The 24,940-nt window shown below is 41.2% G+C and overlaps 1 protein-coding gene across 1 annotated transcript; it reads left to right on the top strand.

Annotated features, from left to right (window-relative positions):
• Window positions 1-1,671: 1,671 nt before the first annotated feature.
• LOC116754534 (non-histone chromosomal protein HMG-17-like) lies at window positions 1,672-15,218 on the top strand. The gene is made up of 2 exons (XM_032633247.1): window positions 1,672-1,763; window positions 14,891-15,218. The coding sequence occupies exons 1-2, from the start codon at window positions 1,672-1,674 to the stop codon at window positions 15,216-15,218; spliced, it is 420 nt and encodes a 139-aa protein (XP_032489138.1).
• Window positions 15,219-24,940: the final 9,722 nt, after the last annotated feature.

Here is a 24,940-nt window from a genome sequence, read left to right as displayed (position 1 = left end):
TTCTGTCTAGTTGCTTTGACCCTGGTTAACCGAGGGTCCCAGCAGTGTTGAGCCTTGTCTCTGTAGGAGTGTTTCTAGATCCATGGTGGGGTGGTTATTGCTGGATCCTTGCGGGGGCTGCTGTGCAGAAGGCTGTGCGTGGTAGTGTTTGGCCTGGTCTGTGCTGGACTTCCTTATGGTTTAAAACAAGCAGCCGTGGATTTGCCACACTGTGGCAGGCGTGCAGCAGACATCCCAGAGGACAGAACCCAAGGACTTTCTCTATGGACTGCACCCTCTTTAGTATAAGGGCCATCATCTGTGCTTTACATGAGATGTAATCCCTTTTTTCCTGCTTTTGAGAAAGATTTCATTCACCAGTCTTTTGGAGGGAGTATGAGACAGTGGACAAAGCATGGACTCATATCAAAGTCTTACTGAAGACTATCTGCCAGGCTCTGTGCTAGGCTCTGGGAATTCGGTGATGAATGTGACGTGATTCTTGCCTGTAAGATCCTTACAGCTTAGTAGGAGAAACAAAGATAAATACATTCAGTGACAAATGAGGGGTGCCTTGATAGATGCATAGGTGAGAACGAGTGGGAGCCCGAGGGAGCAGCAGTGGGTTCTGCCAGCTCGAGGTCGACTGAGAAGGCTTCGCAGTTTTCTCTGCTCACCTGCCTTCCATCCTGTGTGCACGTCTGTTTTCCTCATTAGTTTCCGTCATGCATTAGTAGCCTCATATCTTGCCTAAACTAATCTGTTCTCCATACTGCAGCCAGAATATTATTTCTCAATTACAAATCTAATTCCTTGGCTTAGAATCCTTCAACAGCTTCCTGTTGCTTCTAGAATAAAATAGTTTACAGGCCACTGCGGAGTCTCATCTTCCTGACCTCTCTAAACCTCAGAATTTCATCACTTTTCTTCTCTTACTCATTGCTTTCATTTTAGATAAACTTCTTCCCACCTGTGGCCCCTAAACCCCCAACTGCCCCCTGGTGCTCTTTTGAGCTGACACAGTTTCTGTACGGGCACACCTCAGAGCTACTGCAGGTCACTTCCAGACCACCGCAATTAAAGTATCACAATAAAGCAAGTATCACAATAAAGCAAGTCACACAAATTTTTTGGCTTCCCAGTGCATATAATAGTTATGTTTACACTATACTGAAGTCTATTAAGTGTACAATAAATAGCATTATGTCTAAAAACACAATATATATCTTAATTTTAAAATACTTTATAGCTAAAATATGCTGACCATTATCTGAGCCTTCAGCAAGTCATAATCTTTTTGCAATAGTAACGTCAAAGATCACGGATCACAGGTCAGCATAACAAATATAATAATAATGAAAAAGTTTGAAATATTGGGAGAATTGCCAAAATGTGACACAGACATGAAGTGAGCAAATGCTGTCGAGAAAATGGTGCCGACAGACTAGCTCGCTCGACGCAGGGTTGCCACAAGCCTTCAATTTGTAAACATAATTTCTGCAGAGAGCAATAAAGCGAAGCGAGGTGGGACAGGCTATGCCTGTACTTCTGCTCTCATGGCACCCACTGTATCATATTGAAACGCCTAGTTGTTGGTTTCCCTGACTAGACTAATCTCCTCAGGGCAGGGATCAAGTTGTTTGTTTTGCTTGGTGTGTGTGTGTGTGTGTGTCACACAGAAGAGCCTCGAGCATGAAGGAGTCAGAGAATACACGGCCACCTGCCTTGTACTTACGGTGGCAGTATAACCACACTGTGGCAGTCACAGTCACACCCTTAGGAAGGTAATTTAATTGGTTGGGGCCTTCTGTATGTTCCTTCAGTAGCTACATACAAGAGAAATTGAACACTGTCAAGAATATTCCAACAGTATACTCAGTATCCAACAACTAGATGGCAATGTTGTTTCTACATCTAAGTGGAGTAGTTGATTAAAGTTAAATTTTCTCTGTCAGTGAATGGTCTGTTTTTACATTATTGCATGAGGTAGTAACAGGACTGTTTATTCCATTATCTACTTATATTCTGAATTTAAATATTCCTTAGTATTTATTCCCTAATAAAGTTGAGCAATTTCAATCTATAGAAATAAAATATAGTAGACCACTTTACTTCATCATTTAACTATGATAGTTTATACCTAATCATATAAGTGCTTTTGTCTTCATGCTTATCTTATCTGGTTCAGAAATTAAAACACACACACACACAGATCTCTACACTAATCTTTTACTCAGATTTGACATAAAATGGTATGAAGATGAAGTTGGTGGTCCTCAAATGGAAGTGTGTCTTTTAAAAACAATTTTATTGAGGTATAGTTTACATACAGTAAACAGTAAACTCCTCATTTTTTTGTTTGTTTGTTTTTTTACGGTACGCGGGCCTCTCACTGTTGTGGCGTCTCCCGTTGCGGAGCACAGGCTCCGGACGCGCAGGCTCAGCGGCCATGGTTCACGGGCCCAGCCGCTCCGCGGCATGTGGGATCTTCCCGGACCGGGGCACGAACCCGTGTCCCCTGCATCGGCAGGCGGACTCTCAACCACTGCGCCACCAGGGAAGCCCGACTCCTCACATTTAAAATGTACAAGTGACACATGTACACACCCATGAAATCATCACCACAAAGTACTAAACATATATCCATTACCCCAGAAGGTTTTCTCAGGACCTTCTGTCATCCTTCCCTGCTACCCTTCTCAGCCCCCAGCCTCAGCTTTCTTTATCTATAAATTAGTTTGCATTTTCTAGACTTTTATATAAAAGAGATCATCATACAGTATTTACTTTTTTAATCTGGTTTCTTTCACTCAGCATAATTGTTTTGTGAATCATCTGTGTTGTTGCATGTATCGGTGGTTAATTCCTTTTTAGTGTTGAGTAATATCCCCCTAGCGATGCTCTGGAAAAAACAACTTTGAGCTTTCTCCTGTTAGAAGAAGAAATTATCATGAAGCCTTGGAACTTCTGTTTTTTAAACATTTAAATGATCCTTTCTGACTAAAAGAGTCTGACATGAATCTACATTTTGTGCTCTTTCATTGTTGCTCACGAAAATCTCAGGGTTAGCTTTTTGTGTGGTCAAGAGGACCACACTGGCGGCTTACTGAAAATATTACCTTTGAAAGAAAAAAGAAAGGGCCACCTGCGTTGTTGTACAGTGTCTTTCCCAGGTGTCAGCACATCATAATTTAAAAACTGGAAATCTGCTGTCCATTAATCTGTGAACAAACAAGTTAACAACTAGGTTATTCACAGTTCTGCAAACATGCCTAATGCTTTGCCACGCCAAGCCTTTTTTCATACTTCTCTTGCTGAAATGTTCTTTCCTCAATTACCAACTGAGCAAATTCTGCCCGTTCGTTAAGGTTTTTCTCAGCTGAGTTGAATTTCTTCCTTCTCTGATGTTTCATAGCGCATTCCATCTTTCTTTTATTCATCTTTATATGTAGTATTAACTTAAACTTTTTTGAGTGTCTATCTTATTTTTATACTATTACAAGCTCTTAAGGGCAGAAATCATGTTTATTCATCTTTAAATCCCTCAAAGGGTAGACTAAATGCCTGGTACCTAGTTGGTACTCAATAAATTGTTGCGTGAGTGAATGTATCTACCAATAAGCTGGAAAGTCATAAGTAGTTCCGTTATTAACCTGCTTGAGAATACTGCTGAGATTCCAAAGGGAGCATCCATTGAACACTTAAATACATTTGGAGCCATGTGAGCCTTATACAACATTCCTCACCAACATTACAAGTAGTGAATTGTTGCCATGATACTATATTCCACCGTGTTCCAGGCTTGTGGTCTAAGCATTAGAATGGGCACTTTTGATACGGCAGGGACATCTAAGATGAAAAAAGAAATTCATCCAACATAAGATGATTCTTTATAGTTGCACACGATATCTGTTATCGACAGCAGGCATAGGCTCGCTTCCTCTTACCTTTGCAATCTGATTTTCCACAACTGCCCTGGTCAAAACTCCCAGCCAAACTGACTCACACACCAAGCTTTAAAACTGAAGCTTTTCCTTGTTCCATTCTTCCGGCATGGAATTCGCCATGCAATTCCTATTCCTTTCCAAGCACAGCACATTTCCCACTTTCTCTGTGATGCATCCCTGGCCATTTGAACTCACAGTGATGCTCCCCTCCTGGAAATTCAGCTTTACTGTCCTTTCTGCTCATATCAGAACATCTGATATTTGTGTCGGCTCAAACTTATTTCGTTCTTGATTATTTGACATTGTTGTTTATAAAATAAATAACAATGTTTCCAAACTGTTTTCCAGTTTCCCCTAAACTGGATTGGGACCTGGGACCATGGATTTTACTTTGTTATGTCCCTCACTACCCCAGCCATAAAGCCGTGCACAAAGGAAATGCTCACTGAGTGTTTACTAAGTGGATGAATTTTATCTCACCTGGAAATGCAATAATTGTGAAGACATTATATATGCCCCTAACTTAATTAGCAAAAGTTGGACGATTTTCACCATCAAAATCAACCTGCAAAAGACCGACCAAAAAAATAAATAAATTTATTTCCATATGACCTGTAGTGGTTTATGAGTTTGCATATGACCAGCTAGTGGATTGCTTAAGTAGTGGCATATAATGGTAGACAGCAGGGTTGGGCCTGATTGGCAGCTAAATACAGGTTTAGGAACTCTGTTTTAAAAGTTTATCCACTGGTAATAAAGCTCTGAGAGATCAGTTTGCGTAAACCGCTGAATAAATTAGACTGCCAACTTAAATGTATTAACTTACCATGAGAAAGGTCATCATACAGGATGACCAATCCACTTTAAACCAGTCGTAGGTTAAAAGATGGCTCCGTGAGCCAGAAAAAGAAACCAGAAGGTGCTCAAAAGAGATTACTTGTCACTTCAACTTGCACTTGGGGCTATAGGAACCTTACTACTAGAGCTTAGCACCTGTGAACTCTAACAGTTCACGTGAGGTTAGAAATTAGGTAAATTATAAAAGAAAAAGCTAATGCTTTTCAGCATTTGCCAAAAAGCCAAGCATACCATGGACCGAGATTAAATCAATAGTGTAGGTACTGCTCTGAACCAGGCATTTAATTGATAAGACCCCATTCCTACTTGCAGTTACTGTATGCCATGAGCTGTGGATTATATAACCTAGAGGAAACCCAGTGCTTGCTAAGTAGTAGTATCAGCGGCATACATGGTGTGTCTGTATTCTGCAAGATAGAGGTGTCACTTGTTGTTTTTTTCGTTTTGAATGTCGTAGTTGTGAGAGAAATTCAGAGGCCATTGGTTAGGTCCAGTGAAAACTTTCAAGCAATACATGGTCATAGGATCTTTTCAAAATAAGCACTTTTACTGTTGTTTTCAAATCCTTTTAGACAACCCTAATTCTTCTGTCATGCAATAGCCATTGCTTAGAAATGGTCAAATTTGATAACTGAGTTAAAACCTCAAGGGCCAGATGTAGTACATGACAGGGCTCTGAAAGATTAATCCAGTATGATTACGGAAGCACTCAGAATTCTATTTTGAGGAACTGTAAGAACAGAGGGAGATTCAACAAAGCCCTTAAGGACAAGTAGGCTTCCTGGACAGTTCTGAGAGTCCTTCTAACGTTGCTATTGTAAGTTCACAGTGGCATCAATTCATCGATCTCTAGGAGTTCTGAGGCATCCACCTATTATTCTGCGTGTCTGCGACTCTCTCCTCGTGGGAAAACTGTTCCTTCCTTGATTCTGTCATCTAGTTCTAATGGAGGCTACTGACTCAAGTACCTTGTCTAGTTATAAGTGATAGGTCCGTGAGCGAACACCTGATCTACGCTAGGTCAAAGCCCTCCCTTGGGATTTTCTGAACTATAATAAGAGGAAACAGTAACTTTCTAGGAACCATAGGATAGGATGCTTGAGACTATTTCTTGTCATGTGGAGAAAACCAGTACATTGAGAGAAGCAGAAAAGACAGAGTGAGTCCCAGCAGCAGGCGTCTCTAGTTCCAGCTGTCTTGGAGCCCCAGTTGTACTCTTGACACATGAGCTACTCCGGTAGCTCCATTAAACTCTCCTTTTCTCTAAACTATCTTGCATTGATTTTCATCACAACCAGCCAAAAGAGTTCTAGCCCAGACAAGTACTCAGAAGCCTGGGTATAGGGATGAAAAGTAAATGCTTATAGTGTTCCCAGGCTGCATCTGAGCCAGGTAAACAAGGGTACAAGGTAGTGAGGACGTTTGTGAAAAGCTGGACCATGAAAAGCTGAGCCACGCATCTAGGCTGATTAAGAAATGAAGTGGCAGGACGGGACTTCGTAAGAAAATTTATGTGCTAACGGAATGGAAGATACTGAAATTCAGGATTTAGGAGGTAGGGCCGTTCCTGGCGACAAACCTAAGTGCAGTCACGGAGTAGATCAAGTGTAGTGTGTTAAAGGTCATCAGATTGAGAGGGTTCAAGGACATAGAAGACAGAGCTGTCCAAATGGACAAGCAAATGATCCCAGATGACGGTGGGGCTCACGTGGAGATAAAGACCATAAACTAGAGAAAAGAATAACTAGGAAGTTACTAGATGGCAGTAAACAGCAGGAGTAGAGAGGTAGATGGTTGAAAACTATAATTCTGAAAGGAGAGGCTTCTCCATGAGGGTGAGACAGATTAACAGTCTCCACCCCAGATGGTAGGAGAAAGAGTCGTTTCCTAAAGGGAAACCAGGTTTCTGCTTACGGCCAGGAGGTGGAAGGAGTATTTTGTTATAAGGATGAGACTATAGGTGAGTTTGTTTTGAATAGGCAGGAGTTCCAGAGGACACAGGGCAGAGGACAGAGCCAGAAGAGGAAGGGTTTGGGAGGATTGCAAGCGGAATGGGAGAGGATAGCTTCCTGGAGAGCCTTGTTTGACGAAGTGCTGAGTGTGATGGGAAAGTGAGAAGTAACTGGCCTTGGGTGTCTCAGGAAATTCTTATGAAAAGATGTTTCAGAATGGGCCCAAGCAAAGGCTTAGGAGGCATCAGAATTCTGAGGGAGGGGACAGTTGGCATCTAGGTCTAGGGGTGCATTTTTTCCTACTCTATGTCAGTAGAGACATATGGTACTAACAGCCTTTATTCAAGGTTCTTTTTTTTTTTTTTTTTTACGGTACACGGGCCTCTCTTGTGGTCTCTCCCGTTGCGGAGCACAGGCTCTGTACGCGCAGTCTCAGCGGCCATGGCTCACGGGCCCAGCCGCTCCACGGCATGTGGGATCTTCCCGCACCGGGGCGTGAACCCATGTCCCCTGCATTGGCAGGCGGACTCTCAACCACTGCGCCACCAGGGAAGCCCCAAGGTTCTTTGATTTACTCGAATATGTTGAGTATCTCTTTTGTGCCAGGCACTGTGCTAGATTCTGGGGATGGGGTTACAATGGCAAGAGAAAGGAACAGCCACTTTCCACAGGAAACATAAAATACAGTGTGAGCTGTAGGCCTATTGGATGGTCTGAATGTTTGTGTTCCCCCAAAATGCTTATGTTGAAATCCTAGCCTCCAGGGTGATGGTACGAGGAAGTGAGACATTTGGGAGGTGATTGGGTCATACGTGAGGGCAGAGCACTTATGAATGGGATTGGTGCCCTTATAAAAGAGGCCCCAGAGAGAGCTTGCTTACCCCTACCACCATGTGAGGACACAGTGGGAAGTCTGCAGCCCGAAAGAGGGTCCTCACCTGACCATGCTGGCACCCTGATGTTAGACTTTCAGCCTCCAGAATTGTTAGACATAAATTTCTGTTGTTTTTGAGTTACCCAGCCTGTGATGTTTTGTTATAGCAGCCTGAACAGACTAAGACACCAGTAAATAGACAGTTATAATGTTTTATATCATGATGGGGAAGTACAGGGTGTGATAGGAATACGGACGGTAGGGGTGGGACACGTAACCCAGATTAGGAATATCAAGGACTGCTTCCTGGAGGAAGTGCTGTATAGGCTGAGACCTACATTGTGGTGTGAATTATGAGGAGGAGACAGAGAGCAAGGGAAGACAGAGTGAGGGCGCTTTAGGCAAGAAGAGCCTCTGTCCCAGAGGCAGAGACATTGAAAGGGGCCTGTTTCCTATCTTATAGGGTCGTTGTGAGATCTATCTCCTAGAATAGTGTCTTCTGGCGCAGGGTAGGTATCCCATAAATATCAGAAGTGATTACTACGGGACTTCCCTGGCCGTCCATTGGGTAAGACTCGGCGCTTCCACTGCAGGGGGCATGGGTTCCATCCCTCGTTGGGGAACTGAGATCCCACATGCCGTGCGGCGTAGCCAAAAAATAAAAAGGAAGAAATTACTACTAAGTCTGGAGCATAGAATTAAGGGTGAGGGTGAAGAGAGATGAGAAATAAGGCTACCCAAGTAAGCAGAAGCCAAACTCTTTAAGTCCTGGACCAGGCATTTAGACTTAATCCAGGAGTCACTGGCAAACCACTCACAGATTGTCAGTAGTGAAATAAATTCCATGCATTTTAGAAAGATCGGCTGAGACGAGCAGCAGGGAGACGAGGCAGAAGACTGTTGTAATCAGGGTCTGAACTAGATGGGGAGAATGATGATGGAAAAACGTGGACGGATTTCAAGATATTTAGAAGGTAGATGTATTAGTTTCCTAGGACTACCATAACAAATTACTACGAACTTGGGGAATAAAACAACAGAAATTCATTCTTTTCACAGTTTTGGAGGCCAGAAGTCTGAAATCACGGCGTCTGCAGGGTTGGCAATCCTTGTTGTTCCTGTAGCAGCGTAGCTCCAGAGCCTACCTCCATCTTCACGGGGGTCTTCCCATGGCCCCCTCCTCTGTGCCTGCATATCAAATCTGCCTCTCCCTCTTCCTCTCCTTTCTCTCATAAGGGCACCAGACATTGGGCTTAGGGCCCATCCGAAATCCAGGATGCTCTCATCTCGAGATTCTTAACTTAATAATCGTACCTGCAAAGATCCTGTTTCCAAATAAGGTCACATTCAAAGGTGCCAGGAGTTAGGACCTGGATATATCTTTCGGGGGGTAGGGGTGGGGCAACAGTTTGACCCAATATAGCAGAATTAACGGGACCCTACTGATTGGCTGGATGGGGGTGAGGGGCTTTGAAGGAGAAGAGAAACCAAGGGTAGCTTCCGCGAACAACTGGTGGATGATGGTGCCATTCACTAAAATAAGTAACACCGGAGGAGAGACAAGTTAGGAGAGGGAAGATGACATCTCTATGTTGAGGTGCTTGTGGAAATCCAAGTGGGGGTCAAGTAGGCAGTAGGTCATATAAATTGTGAGCCTAGTAGATGGAGATGAGGGCTGGGCATACAGATTTGGGTGGTAACCGAAACCATGGGCATGGGTAAGATTGCCAAGGGAGAATCTGCAGAATAAGGGGAACCCTGATCTGAACTCAGATACACAGAATTTTAGGGAGGGACAGGAAGAGTAGCAGTCAGGGAAGTAGGAGAAAGCATGAGGAGAGTAATGTCCTGGAAAAGCTCAGGGAAGAGAACTATTAAAGCAGGAGTGAGCTCTTTCTAAGGAGTTTTAGAGAAACCAGAATGGATGGAGAGGTGAGGAATGCAAAGAGGATAAAGAAGTATTTCAAGAAGTTTGGCTGTGAAGAGCAGGAGAGATTGGCAGGTGACAAGAGATGCAGACAGAGGATTTTCTTTTTTTTTTTTTTTTGCGGTACACGGGCCTCTCACTGCTGTGGTCTCTCCCGTTGCGGAGCACAGGCTCCGGATGCGCAGGCTCAGCGGCCATGGCTCACGGGCCCAGCCGCTCCGTGGCATGTGGGATCCTCCTAGACCGGGGCACGAACCCGTGTGCCCTGCATCGGCAGGCGGACTCTCAACCGCTGCGCCACCAGGGAAGCCCTAGGAAGCCCTTGATTTTTATTTAAGATAGGAGAGACTTGTGCCTACTAGAAAGAGAATTCTGCAGGCGGGAGAGGTGAATGTAAAAACTAAATCAAGGTCATTGAGGAGGCAGCACAGGTGAGACATTAACCTCAGACAAGAAGGAAAACATCTCTTGTACTTAAAGGAGGAAGAGGGGAAAGGATGGCTATAGAAAGAGGCAAGTTTGCTGACTTGATGGCAGGAAGCTAAACGTTTTTTTATTCATTCCACAAATATATTTTTTTAACAAGTAGTTTGCAATGCCTGGCACATGCCAGGCTCTGTTCTAGATGCTAGTGATACAAAGAGAATAAAACACAGTCTCCATCTCCACAGAACTTACATTTCAAGTGAGAAGACGGAGAAATATATATGTATGTATGTATTTTTCAATGCCGAGGTAGTTGGTAGACGCTACGAGAAAAAATAAAGAAGCTTAAGGAGAGAGAGTTTTGGAAGAGTATCTGTTTAAATGGGGTGCCTAGGTTCAGCCTCTCTGAGGTAGGCAATGAAAACGCAAGGCATTAAAGATCTAGGAGGAGCATTCCAGGCAGAGAGAACAACAGATATACAGGTCCTGAGGCAGGTATATTGTTGGCAGCAAAAAAGAATAATAGCAAGGAGGCCCCCTGAAACTAATATAATATTGTACGTCAATTCTACTTCAGTTGTTTTTTAAAAAGTAAGGAGGCCAGTCCAGCTGCAGCAGAGCAAGATAGAAGAGAGGTATGAGAATGGTAGGTAGGGTTCCGGTCACAGAGGTTTAGTAGTCTTTGGTGAAGACTTTAGATTTTTAGTCTAAGAGTGATGGGGACCTCTTGGAAGGTTTTGAATAGAGAAGTGACATAATTTGTGAACAAATAATTTGGCCGCATGTGCAGAATAGATGGTAGGGAGCAAGAAAGGAAGTAGGGAGTCCAGTTAGGAAGTTACTGCACCAGTCAGATGAGAGATGATGGTGGCTTGGACAGGCATGGTAGCTGTGGAGGGGTTAAAAAAAAGTCGAATTGAGCATCTATCCTGAAAGTGATGCCCACAGGACTTACTGACAGACTGAAGATGGGATGTGAAAGAAAAAAAGTAAAGAGCCTCAAACACCTCAGACTGGCTGAGGTAGAACTGATTCCTTCAAAGAAACCCTAGCCCAGGTGTATGAAGAACGTTTGGATGAGATAAGTACATAACACAGGGAGAAGGGAAGGAAGTGTGTATCTGCTAGATGCCTGTATGTCATTTTCATGTGTCATCTCATTGAATCCTCTCCACCACCTTTGGTGATATTATTATCCTTAATTTTAGAGGTAAGAAAAAATTGCAATTTAAGTTAAATTTAATAATTTACTCAAGCCATAGCTTATACGTGAATTTTAACTCGAGACTGTCTAACAACTATGTTCTTTTCGCTAGCTTAGAAAAATAACACTTTTACAGCACTAGTACAAATTAAAAGATTTAATTTATTTTGAAGCACACTTGTGCTTAAGAAAAGTCAGCTTTAACTAGATGATAGTTCAAAGGCATGTGTTCATTTTGGGAACAATTCTGAAAGACTTTTTAGGTTCTCAAGGGCTACAGAGGCTAATCGCACTAGTTATTTCCCATTTCTAATTTCACTTTCAAAAGATTTATCCCTAGTACAATTTTTGCACTTATTAGCAGCTGTGCCATTTGTTTTTGATGCATGAAGATAGATCCAGAGCTAGGGACTGTTCTCCCTAAGAATTTGGGCAAGGGCTAGAAGAGAGAGGGGAAGAAGTACACGGACAACACACATAGTGATGGTAACTCTTCAGCTCTGGTCAACGAAAACTTAAGGGGAGAACATAGCATGCGGAAAACTGGAGCAGGGAACCCAGGGAAGCCTATCCATGGTCCCAAGTCTCTAAGATTCCTTAGGATCTGGACACTGGAACAATTCAAAGTAAGTCTGTTTCCATCTGGACAAGATTCTTAAAAGGAGCTGAGGGTAAAACCACTTCGTTTCTTTATATTTCTCTCCATAAATGTTTATACTCTCTTTTCAACCTGGAGGAACATAACACTGGGCATATGTAACAGTTTTCACCAAAAGCACTGAAGGAAGAGGCAGTGGGATATAATGGAAAGGGCAAGGGCAATTCAGAGACTAAGGTGGCACCGTAGCGGAGGTTCAGGAAAGGGTTGTGGACCTCAGATGCCTGCTCTACCCTGAGCGTGCAGCCTCGGGTAGGTCATTTTCTGTGAGCCTCAGATCCTCATTGGTTAAACAAGGATAAATGAGAGTAAAAACAGGAGCTACGTCATATGTTCCTATGAGAATAAAATGAGACAGTCTATATAAAGTACTTAGCGAAAGGGCTTAACAAGAGTTTGTTACTATTAATAAGTTTCACTAACAGTGTGACTCTAGACAAATGGCTTAAACGTTTTTGCCTTTTATTTTCTCAGCCATAAAATGATGGCTAGAACTAGGTGATACTGCAGATTTCTTTACAACTTTATAGTTATGATGTTATGTGTGTTGTTTCTTAAGGTGATAGAAAAGAAATGATATCTGTCAGTGGTAGCCACCAGGTGGCAATAGTGAAGAGTTTAACTGCCATCCCATTTTGGGGGAAACTTCCTAATTTTTTCAGTATACAAATTCAAAAAAACAACAAAAAGCTTTAATCGTTTGTAATCCTTATTCCCAAGGGACTACCATTAAAATTTTCATGTATAACCTTCCATCCAGTTTATTTCTTTATGTATATATATATATATATAATTATTTTTCAATTTTATAAGAAATGAGGATAACAGATGTATTGTTTTGTAATCAGTTTTTTTAACACAAAAATATATGGTGAACACCTTCCATAGCAACTAATGTAGTTCTACACCATCATTCTTAAAAGTTCCATGGTATTCCACAGGTATTTGTTTAATTGAACCATCCTCTACTTAGCAAACACTGACTGGAAAAATTTCCAGAAGTGGAATGCCTGGGCTATGCACCTTTTTTTTTTTTTTTTTTTTTTTTAAGGCTTTGATACATACCACAAATTTGTCTTTTCCTATATTTTTTGGTTTTGTGTCTGGTAGAGCAAGGTCCCTTATCAGTGCCTTCCTTCAGAATTTAATTGACTATATAAAGCCTTTATTCTTCCTGATGAAATTTTAAATCTTTTAATCAAATTTTGCCCCTCTGTCTCCCCTAAAAATTTTGCTGGGATTTTGATTGATACTGTGTTAAATTTATAGGTTAATTTGGGGAGAATTTTCATCATAACAATATTATGTCTTTCCATCCAGCAATATGGCACACTTCACTATTCATTCAATTCTGTCAGTAAAATTTCCATATTATTTAGTTTCCATTTAGTTTACTTCTGGATATGTTTTTGGTTGCTGTTAATAAATATTATCTTTTAAAATATTCTTCTGAAGGCTTTTGCTGGTCTATAGGAACACTATTTTAGGATTATTGATTTTGTAATTGGCCGTGATACTGAACTCATTTAATGGGTCTAATATTCTTATCTATCCATTCATTCATTCTGTAAATATTCAGGAACTATTCTGGGTCCTGGAAATAAGCAGTAAAAAAAAGAAAAAAATCTGTTCTCAAGATCTTTACATTCTACTGAGAAGAAATACTAAACAAATAAATACATGACAGGTGGTGATAAGTGCTAAGAAGGTGGGGGAAGCATAGTAAGAGGATGGAAAGTGACCACAAAAAATACTACTTCAGTTAACATGTTCAAATAAGGCCCCTCTGATAAGTTGAAGTTTGAGGAGAGACCTAAAATGATGTTGTTTTTCTTGGGTTTTCCCAGTAGGTATATATACATCATTATACACTTCCCACCCACAGCAGGATTTCCATGCTCCTGGAAGATTGCCTGTCCAGTGGCAGCAACACGAAGGATTTAGTCTCTAAAGGACGCTTTGCGGGTTTTCAGTGTTCTGGATTTAAAGAATGGCTCCACAAGTCCTTCCAGCCACAACACAACAAAGTGAATCAGCTATATGTATACTTATATCCCCATATCCCCTCCCTCTTGCGTCTCCCTCCCTCCCACCCTCCCTCTCCCACCCCTCTAGGTGGTCCCAAAGCACCGAGCTGATCTCCCTGTGCTACACGATGCTCCCCACTAGCTATCTGTTTTACATTTAGTAGTGTATATATGTCCATGCCACTCTCTCACTTTGTCCCACCTTACCCTTCCCCCTCCCCGTGTCCTCAAGTCCTTTCTCTATGTCTGCATCTTTATTCCTGTCCTGCCTCTAGGGTTCATCGGAACCATTTTTTTAGATTCCATATATATATGTGTTACCATACGGTATTTGTTTTTCTCTTTCTGACTTATTTCACTCTGTATGACAGACTCTAGGTCCATCCACCTCACTACAAATAACTCAGTTTCGTTTCTTTTTATGGCTGAGTAATATTCCCTTGTATACATGTGCCACATCTTCTTCATCCATTCCTCTGTCGATGGACACTTAGGTTGCCTCCATGTCCTGGCTATTGTAAATAGTGCTGCAGTGAACACTGGGGTGCATGTCTCTTTTTGAACTCATCATATAGATTCTTAACCCCATAATGCTTTGCTCTAATCTAGCCTAACTTCCCACTTTTCTTAATCTATCCTGACTCTTTCATTGTGCTGTCATGAGTCAAATCCCCTGTTGCCCTTAACAACTCTTCTAACCTTTCCCTTTATCTTCTTACTCTAACCAAAAACCTGGCCGTCTCCTCGTTTCCTTGCAATACTCTCAAGTTGTAGGTGTTTTGTCTTGTTTTGTTTTAAATCCTTCGAGTCCTGCTTGCTCTCCATTGCCAAATCCAAACCTTTCCCCTTCCTTCCAAAATCCTAGTTCCCTTGAGATGCACACCATTACACTACTGCCTGAACCTACCCAGGCTGATTGCCTGCTAAAACCGAAATATCAACATTCTCAATAGAATTTAAACAATACACAGAGTTTCAAAACAGAACAGTCGGAGCAGTGTGAAGAAGAGGTGAGAGCGACCCCTGGACCGGCCAAAGCCGCGCGCCACTGCGTGCCCGTGTCCAGCGCCCACGTCACGCCGCCGTCGCCACCACGCCCAAGAGAAAGGCTGAAGGGGATGCTAAAGGAGATAAAACCAAGGTGAAGGACGAACCACAGAGAAGATCTGCAAGGTCATCTGCTAAACCTGCTCCTCCAAAGCCAGAGCCCAAGCCTAGAAAGGTCCCTGCAAAGAAGGGAGAGAAGGTACCCAAAGGGAAAAAGGGGGAAGCTGATACAGGCAAGGATGGGAATAACCCTGCAGAAAACGGAGGTGCCGAAACAGACCAGGCACAGAAAGCTGAGGGTGCAGGAGATGCCAAGTGAGGTGCGTGCCTTCTTGATAACTGTGCGCTTCTGCTGACTGTACAGTTTGAAGTACCATTTTCTATCAAGTTTTATAAAAATGCAGAATTTTGTTTTACTTTTTTTTTTTTTAAGCTATGTTGTTAGCATACGGAACACTTCATTATTGTTTTTTGGGGGAAGAGCACATGTCACTAATAGATTGTCTCCGAAGCTGGATTGACATGGGATAAAGAACACCTTTCCCGTCTGGCTGTGAGAGACTTCCTCTCGGTTCCCAGGAAGGAGGGGTTCCTTGATGTTGACACACAGTAGCCACCTTGGCACAAACGCCTTGTGGTGTGGAAAAACTAAAATTAGTTTTTATGTCCTCTTCTCCCTCACCACTTTCAGCCTAGACTTGACTCCCTTAAACCCAGAGACCTGTTGGAACGTGACCCCTCAAAATTGGTTACCAGTATGTCAGGCAATCTGGACTTTCCAGTGTGACCACTGAGATGGCGTCCCTCAAAAGAGCAGCGGTTCCTTTTTTAGGTTGTGGACCTTCAGACTGATACTTCTGCTATTTTCATTTCCATTTCCTGAAAGTCAGGGTCGGCTTGTGAAAAGTTGTTAAACAACATACTAAATGTGAAATGTCAACCCTCACTCTAAACTTTCCCTGTTCAGAGCATCACAAGAAGACTTCATTGGGTTTTATAGTGGCTTTCAGATTTTGGTAGCCCACTGAAAAAGGGAGTTTGAAAGTTGTTGTATACTGTTAACGATTGTCTGCCCATGTCCTGCCTGAAATACCATGATTGTTTATGAAAAGTATCTTTAATAAAGCTGGATACAGTTTGAAAAAAAAACAAACAAACAGAACAGTCAAACTATCCAGGATACAATCAAAATTACTAAGCATACAAAGAACCAGGAAAAATCTCAATTCATATGGGAAAAAAAGATGTCAATGCTGAGAGAACACAGTGGAGGTATCTGACAAAGGCTTTGAAGCAGCTACTTGTTGAGAGACAATTCTCCATTGATCTCTTGTATTTCTGTACGTCTTTGGGGCAAGGGCATTAACAGCTTTTTTCCTGGACTATCTTTTCAGGGATTTTTGTATAGCAAACATCCTTGGAAGACAGAGATAATGTCTTCCTCTGGGGCCAAGGGCAGATTTGTTTGCTGTCTAGAATAAAAGAGATAATGTCTCTCTCCAGGGCACAGTTGGATAGGTTTGCTAGTCCCGCATTACAAATTGGAGTTTCCCATCAAGTTCCTCTCCTATAATGAAACTCACTGCATGTGCAGGTATCACCTGGTCCTCCTGGTATTACTTGGTGGGACCTGGGGCTCAGGAAACTGGCATAAGTGTTGATATTCTACTTCCTGCTACTGCTCTAGGCAATAAATGGTCCTTTGCCTCTGACCCAGGAGACTCACAACTTCTGCCACTATCCATTAAACTGTGGCAGCCTAACATGTTAACTTGCAAGTAAGGTAAAATCCTAGACCCTTCAAAGTTCTCAACGCTATTATAAAAATTATCTTAACAAACAATCAAAAGCACTTTTGAAACCAATGGAAAAATATATAGTATCAGCAAAGAAATAGAAAATATAAAGAAGAAACATATGTTTAGTTTGGAATTGAAATATATAGTAGCCAAAATTATAAAACTTCATTGGATGGTCTCTGTAGCCGAGAAGATGACAGAGAAAAGTATCAGTGAATTTGAAAACAGATCATTACAAATTATCCAACCTGAGCAACAGAGGAAAAAAAATTGGATAAATAATGAATAGAATCTCAGGGACCTGTGGGATAATAACAAAAGGTGTTGAAAAATTTTTGAATAAATAATGAACGAAAAGTCTCAAGTTTGGCAAAAGACACAAACCTACAGATTCAAGAAGCTCAACAAAGTCCAAACATAATGAACATAAAGAAGCCTGTGCCCAGAAACATCATCATCAAAATGCTGAAAAATAAAGACAAAGAAAAAAATCTTGAAAGCAGCCAGAGAAATGCAATCTATTACCTACAGAATAACAACAATTTGAGTTACCATGCAGTCGGGAAGGAAGGGACACAACATTTTTAAAGTGCTGAAAGAAAAGAATGGTCAACACGTAATAGTATATGCCGTAAAAATATCTTTCAGAAATCAAGGTGAAATAATGGCATTCTCAGATGAAGAAAAAATAAAAGAACTCAGTGCCGGCAGGTCTGTTCTAAAAGAATTGCTAAAAGAAATTCTTTAGGCAGAAGAGAAATGATACCAGAAGGAAACTGGAGCATCAGGAATGAAGAAAGAGCACCAGGAATGGTGAATACCTGTATAAATATGGTAGACTATTCTCTTGAATTCATAAAATATGTTTGATGTTAAAGGCAAAAAGTACAACATTGTCTGAGGGGGGTTTGGACACACGTAGATGTAACTGATGACGACTAGAACATAAAGGGGAGAGGATAAATGGGCCTATGTGGTGGTAAGCGTTCTATATTTCACTTGAAATGGGGGAAAAAATTGGTTCTAAGCAGATTTAAAAAGTTTAAATATTTGCATTCCTTGAACCTTGTTTTTGCCTCTAGGACTTTGCAGTTGCTTTTCCCTTTGCCTGAAAAACCATTTCCCCATATATACTGTCAGCCCTCCCTATCTGAGGGTTCTGCATCCGTGGAGTCAACCAATCTCAGATGGAAAATATTTGGGAAAAAATTCCAGAAAGTTCCAAAAAGCAAAACTTGAATTTGTCATGTGCTAACAACTATTTACATAGGATTTACATTGTATTAGGTATTATACTTAATCTGGAGATGATTTAAAGTATATGGGAGGATGTGTGTAGGTTATATGCAAATACTACCCCATTTTATATAAGGTCTCTGATCATTTATGGATTTTGGTATCCTCAGGGGTCCTGGAACAAATTCCCAGAGGAACTGAGTGTTTTATACATGGCATCTAGCTAGGTTTTTCTTTTTATTTCAATTTCTATGTTTTAACTGGTAGTTTTAATACATATACATTTTGATTTTTGATGTATTTGAACTTATTTCAACATCGTTTTTGTTTGTTTACCTTGCTTTTTCAGAGCCACTTTTTCACCCTTTTGGAGGTATTTTTTAAAAAATTAACTTTTGTGGGAGGGAGGGAGACGCAAGAGGGAAGACATATGGGAACATATGTATATGTATAGCTGATTCACTTTGTTATAAAGCAGAAACTAACACACCATTGTAAAGCAATTATACCCCAATAAAGATGTTTAAAAAAAAAAATTAACTTTTGTTCAGAGTTTTAAAACTCCCATGTCTCCCTTTATGTGGAATTCGTACAGTATATTTGTACTTTCTAGAAGTTTTCTTGTACCTCTAACTTAACAAAATGTAAACAGTATATTAACCTGTCTTCTAAACAAAATGACTACTCCTCCTCTCAATGCCTACATGCTAGTGTTATTCAAGGTATTAGTTCTGTACATTTTTTTAAACCTCACAAATCAGACATTTTTTCAGACAGTGTTTAGTTGACAAGTTTGTTTACCTTTTGATTCACTCACCATTCTATCTTGCACCTCAGACCATTCTTCTAGGATAATTTCTTTGTAAAATTCTTTTAAAAGCTCTCAAAAAGCACTTACTTTATGCCAGGTTTTAAGTTCTATTTTCTTTTTTTAATTTGGATTATGATATTGTTATGGGTTTTTTAAAAATATGTTTATTTATTTGGTTGCACTGTGTCTTACTTGCGGCAGACGGGCTCCTTAATTGTGGCACGGGAACTCTTAGTTGCAGCATGCATGTGAGATCTAGTTCCCTGACCAGGGATCAAACCCGGGCCCCCTGCATTGGGAGCATGGTGTCTTATCCACTGGGCCACCAGGGAAGTCCCTAACTTCTACTTTCTACTAATTCATCTAATCCTCATAACAATTCCATGAGGTATATACTATTATTGTCAACATTTTATTTTATTTATTTTTTTTAACATCTTTATTGGAGTATAATTGCTTTACAATGGTGTGTTAGTTTCTGCTTTACAACAAAGTGAATCAGCTATACATATTATTGTCAACATTTTACAAACGAGAAAACTGAAGCACAGAGATGTTAACTCACTTGCCTAATATCCCACAACTAGCAAATGGCAGAACAGGGATTCAAACCAAACAGACTTTAAATATTCTTAACCTGTTTGAAATACTGCTTCTCATATATCATTTAGGAGTTCCTTTAATGCAGGTCTCTGAGGTAAACTCTCAGTTCTCATTTAACTTAAATGTTTCTTTTTTACTCTTGTTCTTGAACAATAGCTTGGGTGAGTCCACACTTCTAGCTCACTTTCAGCACTTGAAAGATATTATTCCATTAACTTTTGGTTTCTATTGATGCTGATGAGAAATCCGTTGTCATTTTAATTGTTCTGATCTGTCCTTTCTCTTTGGCTGCTTTTATGATCTTTTGCTGGGAGTTCTTCAGTTTCTTTACTGTGTGTCATTATGCATTTCTTTTTATTTACCCTGCTTTGGTTATGTTGTGATTCTTTTTTTTTTTTAAGATACTTTTTCTAGTTCTTTTTTAAAATTTTTATTTATTTATTTTTGGCTGCATTGGGTCTTCATTGCTGCACGGGGGCTTTCTCTAGTTGCGGCACTTCGTTGTGGAGCACGGGCTCTAGGCGTGTGGCCTTCAGTAGTTGTGGCTCGCGGGCTCAGTATTTGTGGCGCATGGGCTTAGTTGCTCAGTGGCATGCGGGATCTTCCAGGACCAGGGATCGAACCCGTGTCCTCTGCATTGGCGGGTGGATTCTTAATGACTGCGCCGCCAGGGAAGTCCGGTTATGTTGTGATTCTTAAAACTGCAGGTACCTGTTTTTCATCCTTTCTGCAAAAGTCATAGTACTATTTCTTTAAATATTGCATCTCATTTAGAACATTTGTAACCAGTGGGAGGTAAAGGGCAGGGACTGACTGACTGACAAGAGGGAAATTTCTGGGGTGATGGATATGTTCTATTTTTTGATAGGAGTTTGTGTTATACCCATATATGCACTTGTAAAAACTCACTGAATGATGCATTTAAGATTTGTGCATTTTACTATATGTAAATTTTACCTAGGTGGGAAAAAAGAACTATTAAACAGTATTGAACACTAGTTAATGGAAACGCCTTGAAATCTTTAGAGGTGAGGTCTACAACTTACTCTAAAATACATCCAAAAAAGAGAATGCATTGATGGATGGGTAAAAGAATGGACAGATAAGTGATATAGCAAATGTAACAAAATGTTAATTCTAGAATTTAGTTGGTGGATAAGAGTGTTCACAATTCTTTCAACTTTTCTGTATGTTTAAAATGTTTTATAAATGTTGGGGGAGAAAAAAAAAATGTTGGGGGAGAATATTGCTTCTCCTTTATTCTATTCTGTCCTTCTGAGATTACAATTAGTTACATGACAGGCTCTCTCATCCTAGTGTCCACCTCTTAATTATCTCTTTCATATTTTTAGTTCCTTGCCTCTCTGTAGTACACCCTAGATAATGTCTTCAGATAAATCTTCTCATTTATTAACTTTCTTTTCACTTGCATCTCAATTTTTCTTTAATCTTTGCACTGAGTTTTGTCATTACAACAATGACATTTCTCATGTGTAGAAAGTCTACCCTCTCCCACCTGCCTCCCCCTCTGCCTATTCATTAGGCCTTGCTCATCTTTTGTCATTACATCCTTTACTTTATTTCTAACATTTGGAGTATAGTTATTCTATACGCTATCATCTGCACTACTGTGGTCCTTGGACTTCTGTATCTGTTGAATATTATTTCTGCAGATACTCGCAGAAGTTTGGCTTCTTGGTGCTTGTAGTTCTCTGACTGTGAGCTCATTGCCTGACCTTAATCTTGGGAGTCCTCTTGACCTAAATTGGGGATGTTCCCTTCCAGAAAAGTTTTGCTTCTGTTTCTGCTCATAGCCGGGGAGCAACACAGACTTAAAATTAATTCAGCTCCCATAGGGAGTCTTGTTCCAGGGAGGGAGTCCCATGCACGGCTTTCCACTTGGCAACTGGTCCAGGGCTGTGCATCAAGATTGCGGCTGTTGACAGGACTTATCCTGATATGTCCTCCTATCTGCTTGCTCATCAGCCTGGGCTAAGGGCTTGTGCCTTATAGAGCATATCTCGTGTAGATGATACCCGTTCTGCCAGAGCAGGACCCCTCAAAGAGCCTTACCAGCCATGCTTCTGGAAGAAAATATTCGATATTCTTTATTTGTAAAGGAAGTATCCTATTCCTAATTTACCAAAGATTTTAAAATTAAAACTGGATGTTAAATTTTGTATCAAATGCCTTTTCAGTATCTGTAGAGATGATGACAGATAAGATTTTTCTCCTTTAAGCAATTTATTAAGAATTCTTTTCTCTCCTAGATTCGTTGCCTGCTCTAAAACGGGAACTGTGCTCTTTGAATATTTTTCCTTTGCCAGATGGCACGATGTTATGTCAGTAGAAGGCGCTGGAAAGACTTTTCCTTCTTAGTTCTTGCTTGCTTTCTTGCCTGACACTTGACACACACATAGCTTCTCTCGCACCCCCCATCCTGCAGTGCTTTGCCTTTCCCTGGCTGCTGCACTACAGATAGCTTCTCAGTGCCTGGCTCCTACAGTGAAGGGGCTTCCCCAGCACCAGGCTCCTGCATTCTGGGCAATTTCCCCAGCACCCAGCAGCTTCCCCAGATCCACCTTCAGACTTCTGGAGCAGAGTGGCTCCCACAAGACACCGACCCATGAACAGCTTTCTCTGGTACCCTAGAGGGTAAACTTTCAGTATATTCCAGAAGATGGATTTCTAGCATGCTTCACTGGCACACAACCAAAGCAAATTCCCTGCCACTCAGTAAGCCATGGCCTTGCCCTCTCTAACGAGGTCTAGATCTCAGGCTGCAGCTGGGGGCAGGGCCCGGGGCACCTTGGGGAATCTATCTCAGCCCTAGGGGTAGTAATTACTTCTTATATCTGATATTCCTATATTTAGAGTTCTCTTCACTTCCTACTAGCTAACCCCTTGTTGCCCCAATCCCATCATAGTTAATAATTCTCTATATTAAACTTTGCATGGTTGGATCACTGTGGTTTCTATTTTCTGATTGACCTTGGCTGATACTTTCAGTCATTTCTAAATTTACTGAGAATTTTCAAAACTGTCTCCCAGTTTTTGGTCTATGTTGGTGAATGTTCCATATGCATTTTGAAATAAATGTGTACTCTGCGAATATCAAGTAGGTCAAGTTGGTTGATAAAATTGTTCGAGTCCTCTATATCGTTGCTGATTTTTTTTTTTTTTTTCCGTATGTGGGCCTCTCACCGTTGTGGCCTCTCCCGTTGCGGAGCACAGGCTCTGGACGCGCAGGCCCAGCGGCCATGGCTCACGGGCCCAGCCGCTCCACGGCATGTGGGATCTTCCCGGACCGGGGCACGAACCCGTGTCCCCTGCATCGGCAGACGGACTCTCAACCACTGCGCCACCAGGGAAGCCCAGAGCACTTCATATTTACCGTTCCCCAGGAAACTGAAACTCTTCTCTTTTTTTCTGTGTGCTATACTTTGAATAGCTTCTATTGCTGCTTACAAGTTCAGCAATTATTTTAAAAATAGGTCTTTACTGGAGTATAATTGCTTCACCATACCATGTTAGCTTCTGTTGCACAGCAAAGTGAATCAGCCATCTGCATACACATGTCCCCGTATCCCTTCCCTCTAGGTCATCGCAAAGCACAGAGCTGATCTCCCTGTGCTATGCTGCTGCTTGCCAGCAGCCAACTATTTTACATTCCGTAGTGTATGTATGCTGATGCTACTCTCACTTTGCCCCAGCTTCGCCCTTTCACCTCATGTCATCAAGTCCACTCTCTATGTCTACTTCTTTATTCCTGCCCTGCAACTAGGTTCATTAGTACCTTTTTTTTTTCTTAGATTCCATATATATGTGTTAGCATACGGTATTTGTTTTTCTCTTTCTGACTTACTTCACTCTGTATGACGGACTCTAGGTCCATGCACCTCACTACAAATGACTCAATTTCGTTTCGTTTTATGGCTAATATTCCATTGTATATATGTGCCACATCTTCTTTATCCATTCATCTGTCGATGGACACTTAGGTTGCTTCCATGTTCTGGCTATTGTAAATAGAGCTGCAATGAACATTGTGGTACATGACTCTTTTATTATTTTTTAAATTTTATTTATTTTTGGCTGCATTGGGTCTTCTTTGCTGCGCATGGGCTTTCTCTAGTTGCGGTGAGCAGGGGCTACTCTTTGTTGCGGTGCGTGGCCTCCTCATTGGAGTGGCTTCTCTTGTTGTGGAGCATGGGTTCTAGGCATGCAGGCTCAGTAGTTGTGGCTAACGGGCTCTAGAGCACAGGCTCAGTAGTTGTGGCACATGGGCTTAGCTGCTCTGCGGCATGTGGGATCTTCCCGGACCAGGACTCGAACCCAAGTCCCCTGCACTGGCAGACGGATTCTTAACCACTGTGCCACCAGGGAAATCCCTACATGTCTCTTTGTGAATTATGGTTTTCTCAGGGTATACGCCCAGTAGTGGGATTGCTGGGTGATACGGTAGTTCTATTTTTAGTTTTTTAAGGAACCTCCTTACTGTTTTCCATAGTGGTTGTATCAATTTACATTCCCACCAACAGTGTAGGAGGGTTCCCTTTTCACCACATGCTTTCCAGCATTTACTATTTCTAGCTTTTTTGATAATGGCCATTCTAATCAGAGTGAGGTGATACCTCATTGTAGTTTTGATTTGCATTTCTAATAATTAGTGATGTTGAGCATCTTTCCATGTGCCTCTTGGCCATCTGTATGTCTTCCTTGGTGAAATGTCTATTTAGGTCTTCCACCCATTTTTTTAACTGGATTGTTTGTTTCTTTGATGTTGAGCTCCATGACCTGTTTGTATATTTTGGAGATTAATCCTTTGTCTGTTGTTTCATTTGCAAATATTTTCCCCCATTCTGAGGGTTGTCTTTTTGTCTTGTTTATGGTTTCTTTTGCTGTGCAAAAGCTTTTAAGTTTAATTAAGTCCCATTTGTTTATTTTTGTTTTTCTTTCTGTTACTCTAGAAGCTGGGTCAAAAAAGATCTTGCTGTGGTTTATGTCAAGGAGTGATTTTCCTATGTTTTCCTCTAAAAGTTTTATAGTGTCTGGTCTTACATTTAAGTCTTTAATCCATTTGGAGTTTATTGTTGTGTATGGTGTTAGGGAGTGTTATTTCATTCTTTTACATGTAGCTGTCTAGTTTTCCCAGCACCACTTATTGAAGAGGCTGACTTTTCTACATTGTATGTTCTTGCCTCCTTTGTCTTAAATTAGGTGCCCATATGTTCGTGGGTTTATCTCTGGACATTCTATCCTGTACCACTGGCCTAGATGTCTGTTTTTGTGTCAGTACCACACTGTCTTGATTACTGTAGCTTTGTGGTATAGTTTGAAGTCAGGGAGCCTGATTCCCCCAACTCAGTTTTTCCTTCTCAAGATTGCTTTGGCTATTCGGGATGTTTTGTGTTTCCATACAAATTGTAAAATTTTTTGTTCTAATTCTGTGAGGAATGCCATTAGTAGTTTGATAGGGATTGCACTGAATCTGTAGATTGCTTTGGGTAGTACAGTCATTTCCACAATATTCCTTCTTCCAATCCAAGAACATGGTATATTTCTCCATTTGTTTATGTCATCTTTGATTTC

The sequence above is a fragment of the Phocoena sinus genome, chromosome 5 (genome assembly GCF_008692025.1).
Source record: "Phocoena sinus isolate mPhoSin1 chromosome 5, mPhoSin1.pri, whole genome shotgun sequence".
NCBI classification, from domain to species: domain Eukaryota; kingdom Metazoa; phylum Chordata; class Mammalia; order Artiodactyla; family Phocoenidae; genus Phocoena; species Phocoena sinus.
The sequence above is the reverse complement of the archived record's forward strand: the minus strand, read 5'-3'. Positions and strand labels throughout refer to the sequence as shown.

Excerpts from the sequence above, each read along its gene's own strand:
- LOC116754534 (XM_032633247.1), top strand. The coding sequence starts at position 1,672 with ATGAAGGAGTCAGAGAATACACGGCCACCTGCCTTGTACTTACGGTGG. Across the intron at positions 1,764-14,890 it reads ACAGTCACACCCTTAGGAAG|CCGCGCGCCACTGCGTGCCC; the intron begins GTAATTTAATTG and ends GACCGGCCAAAG.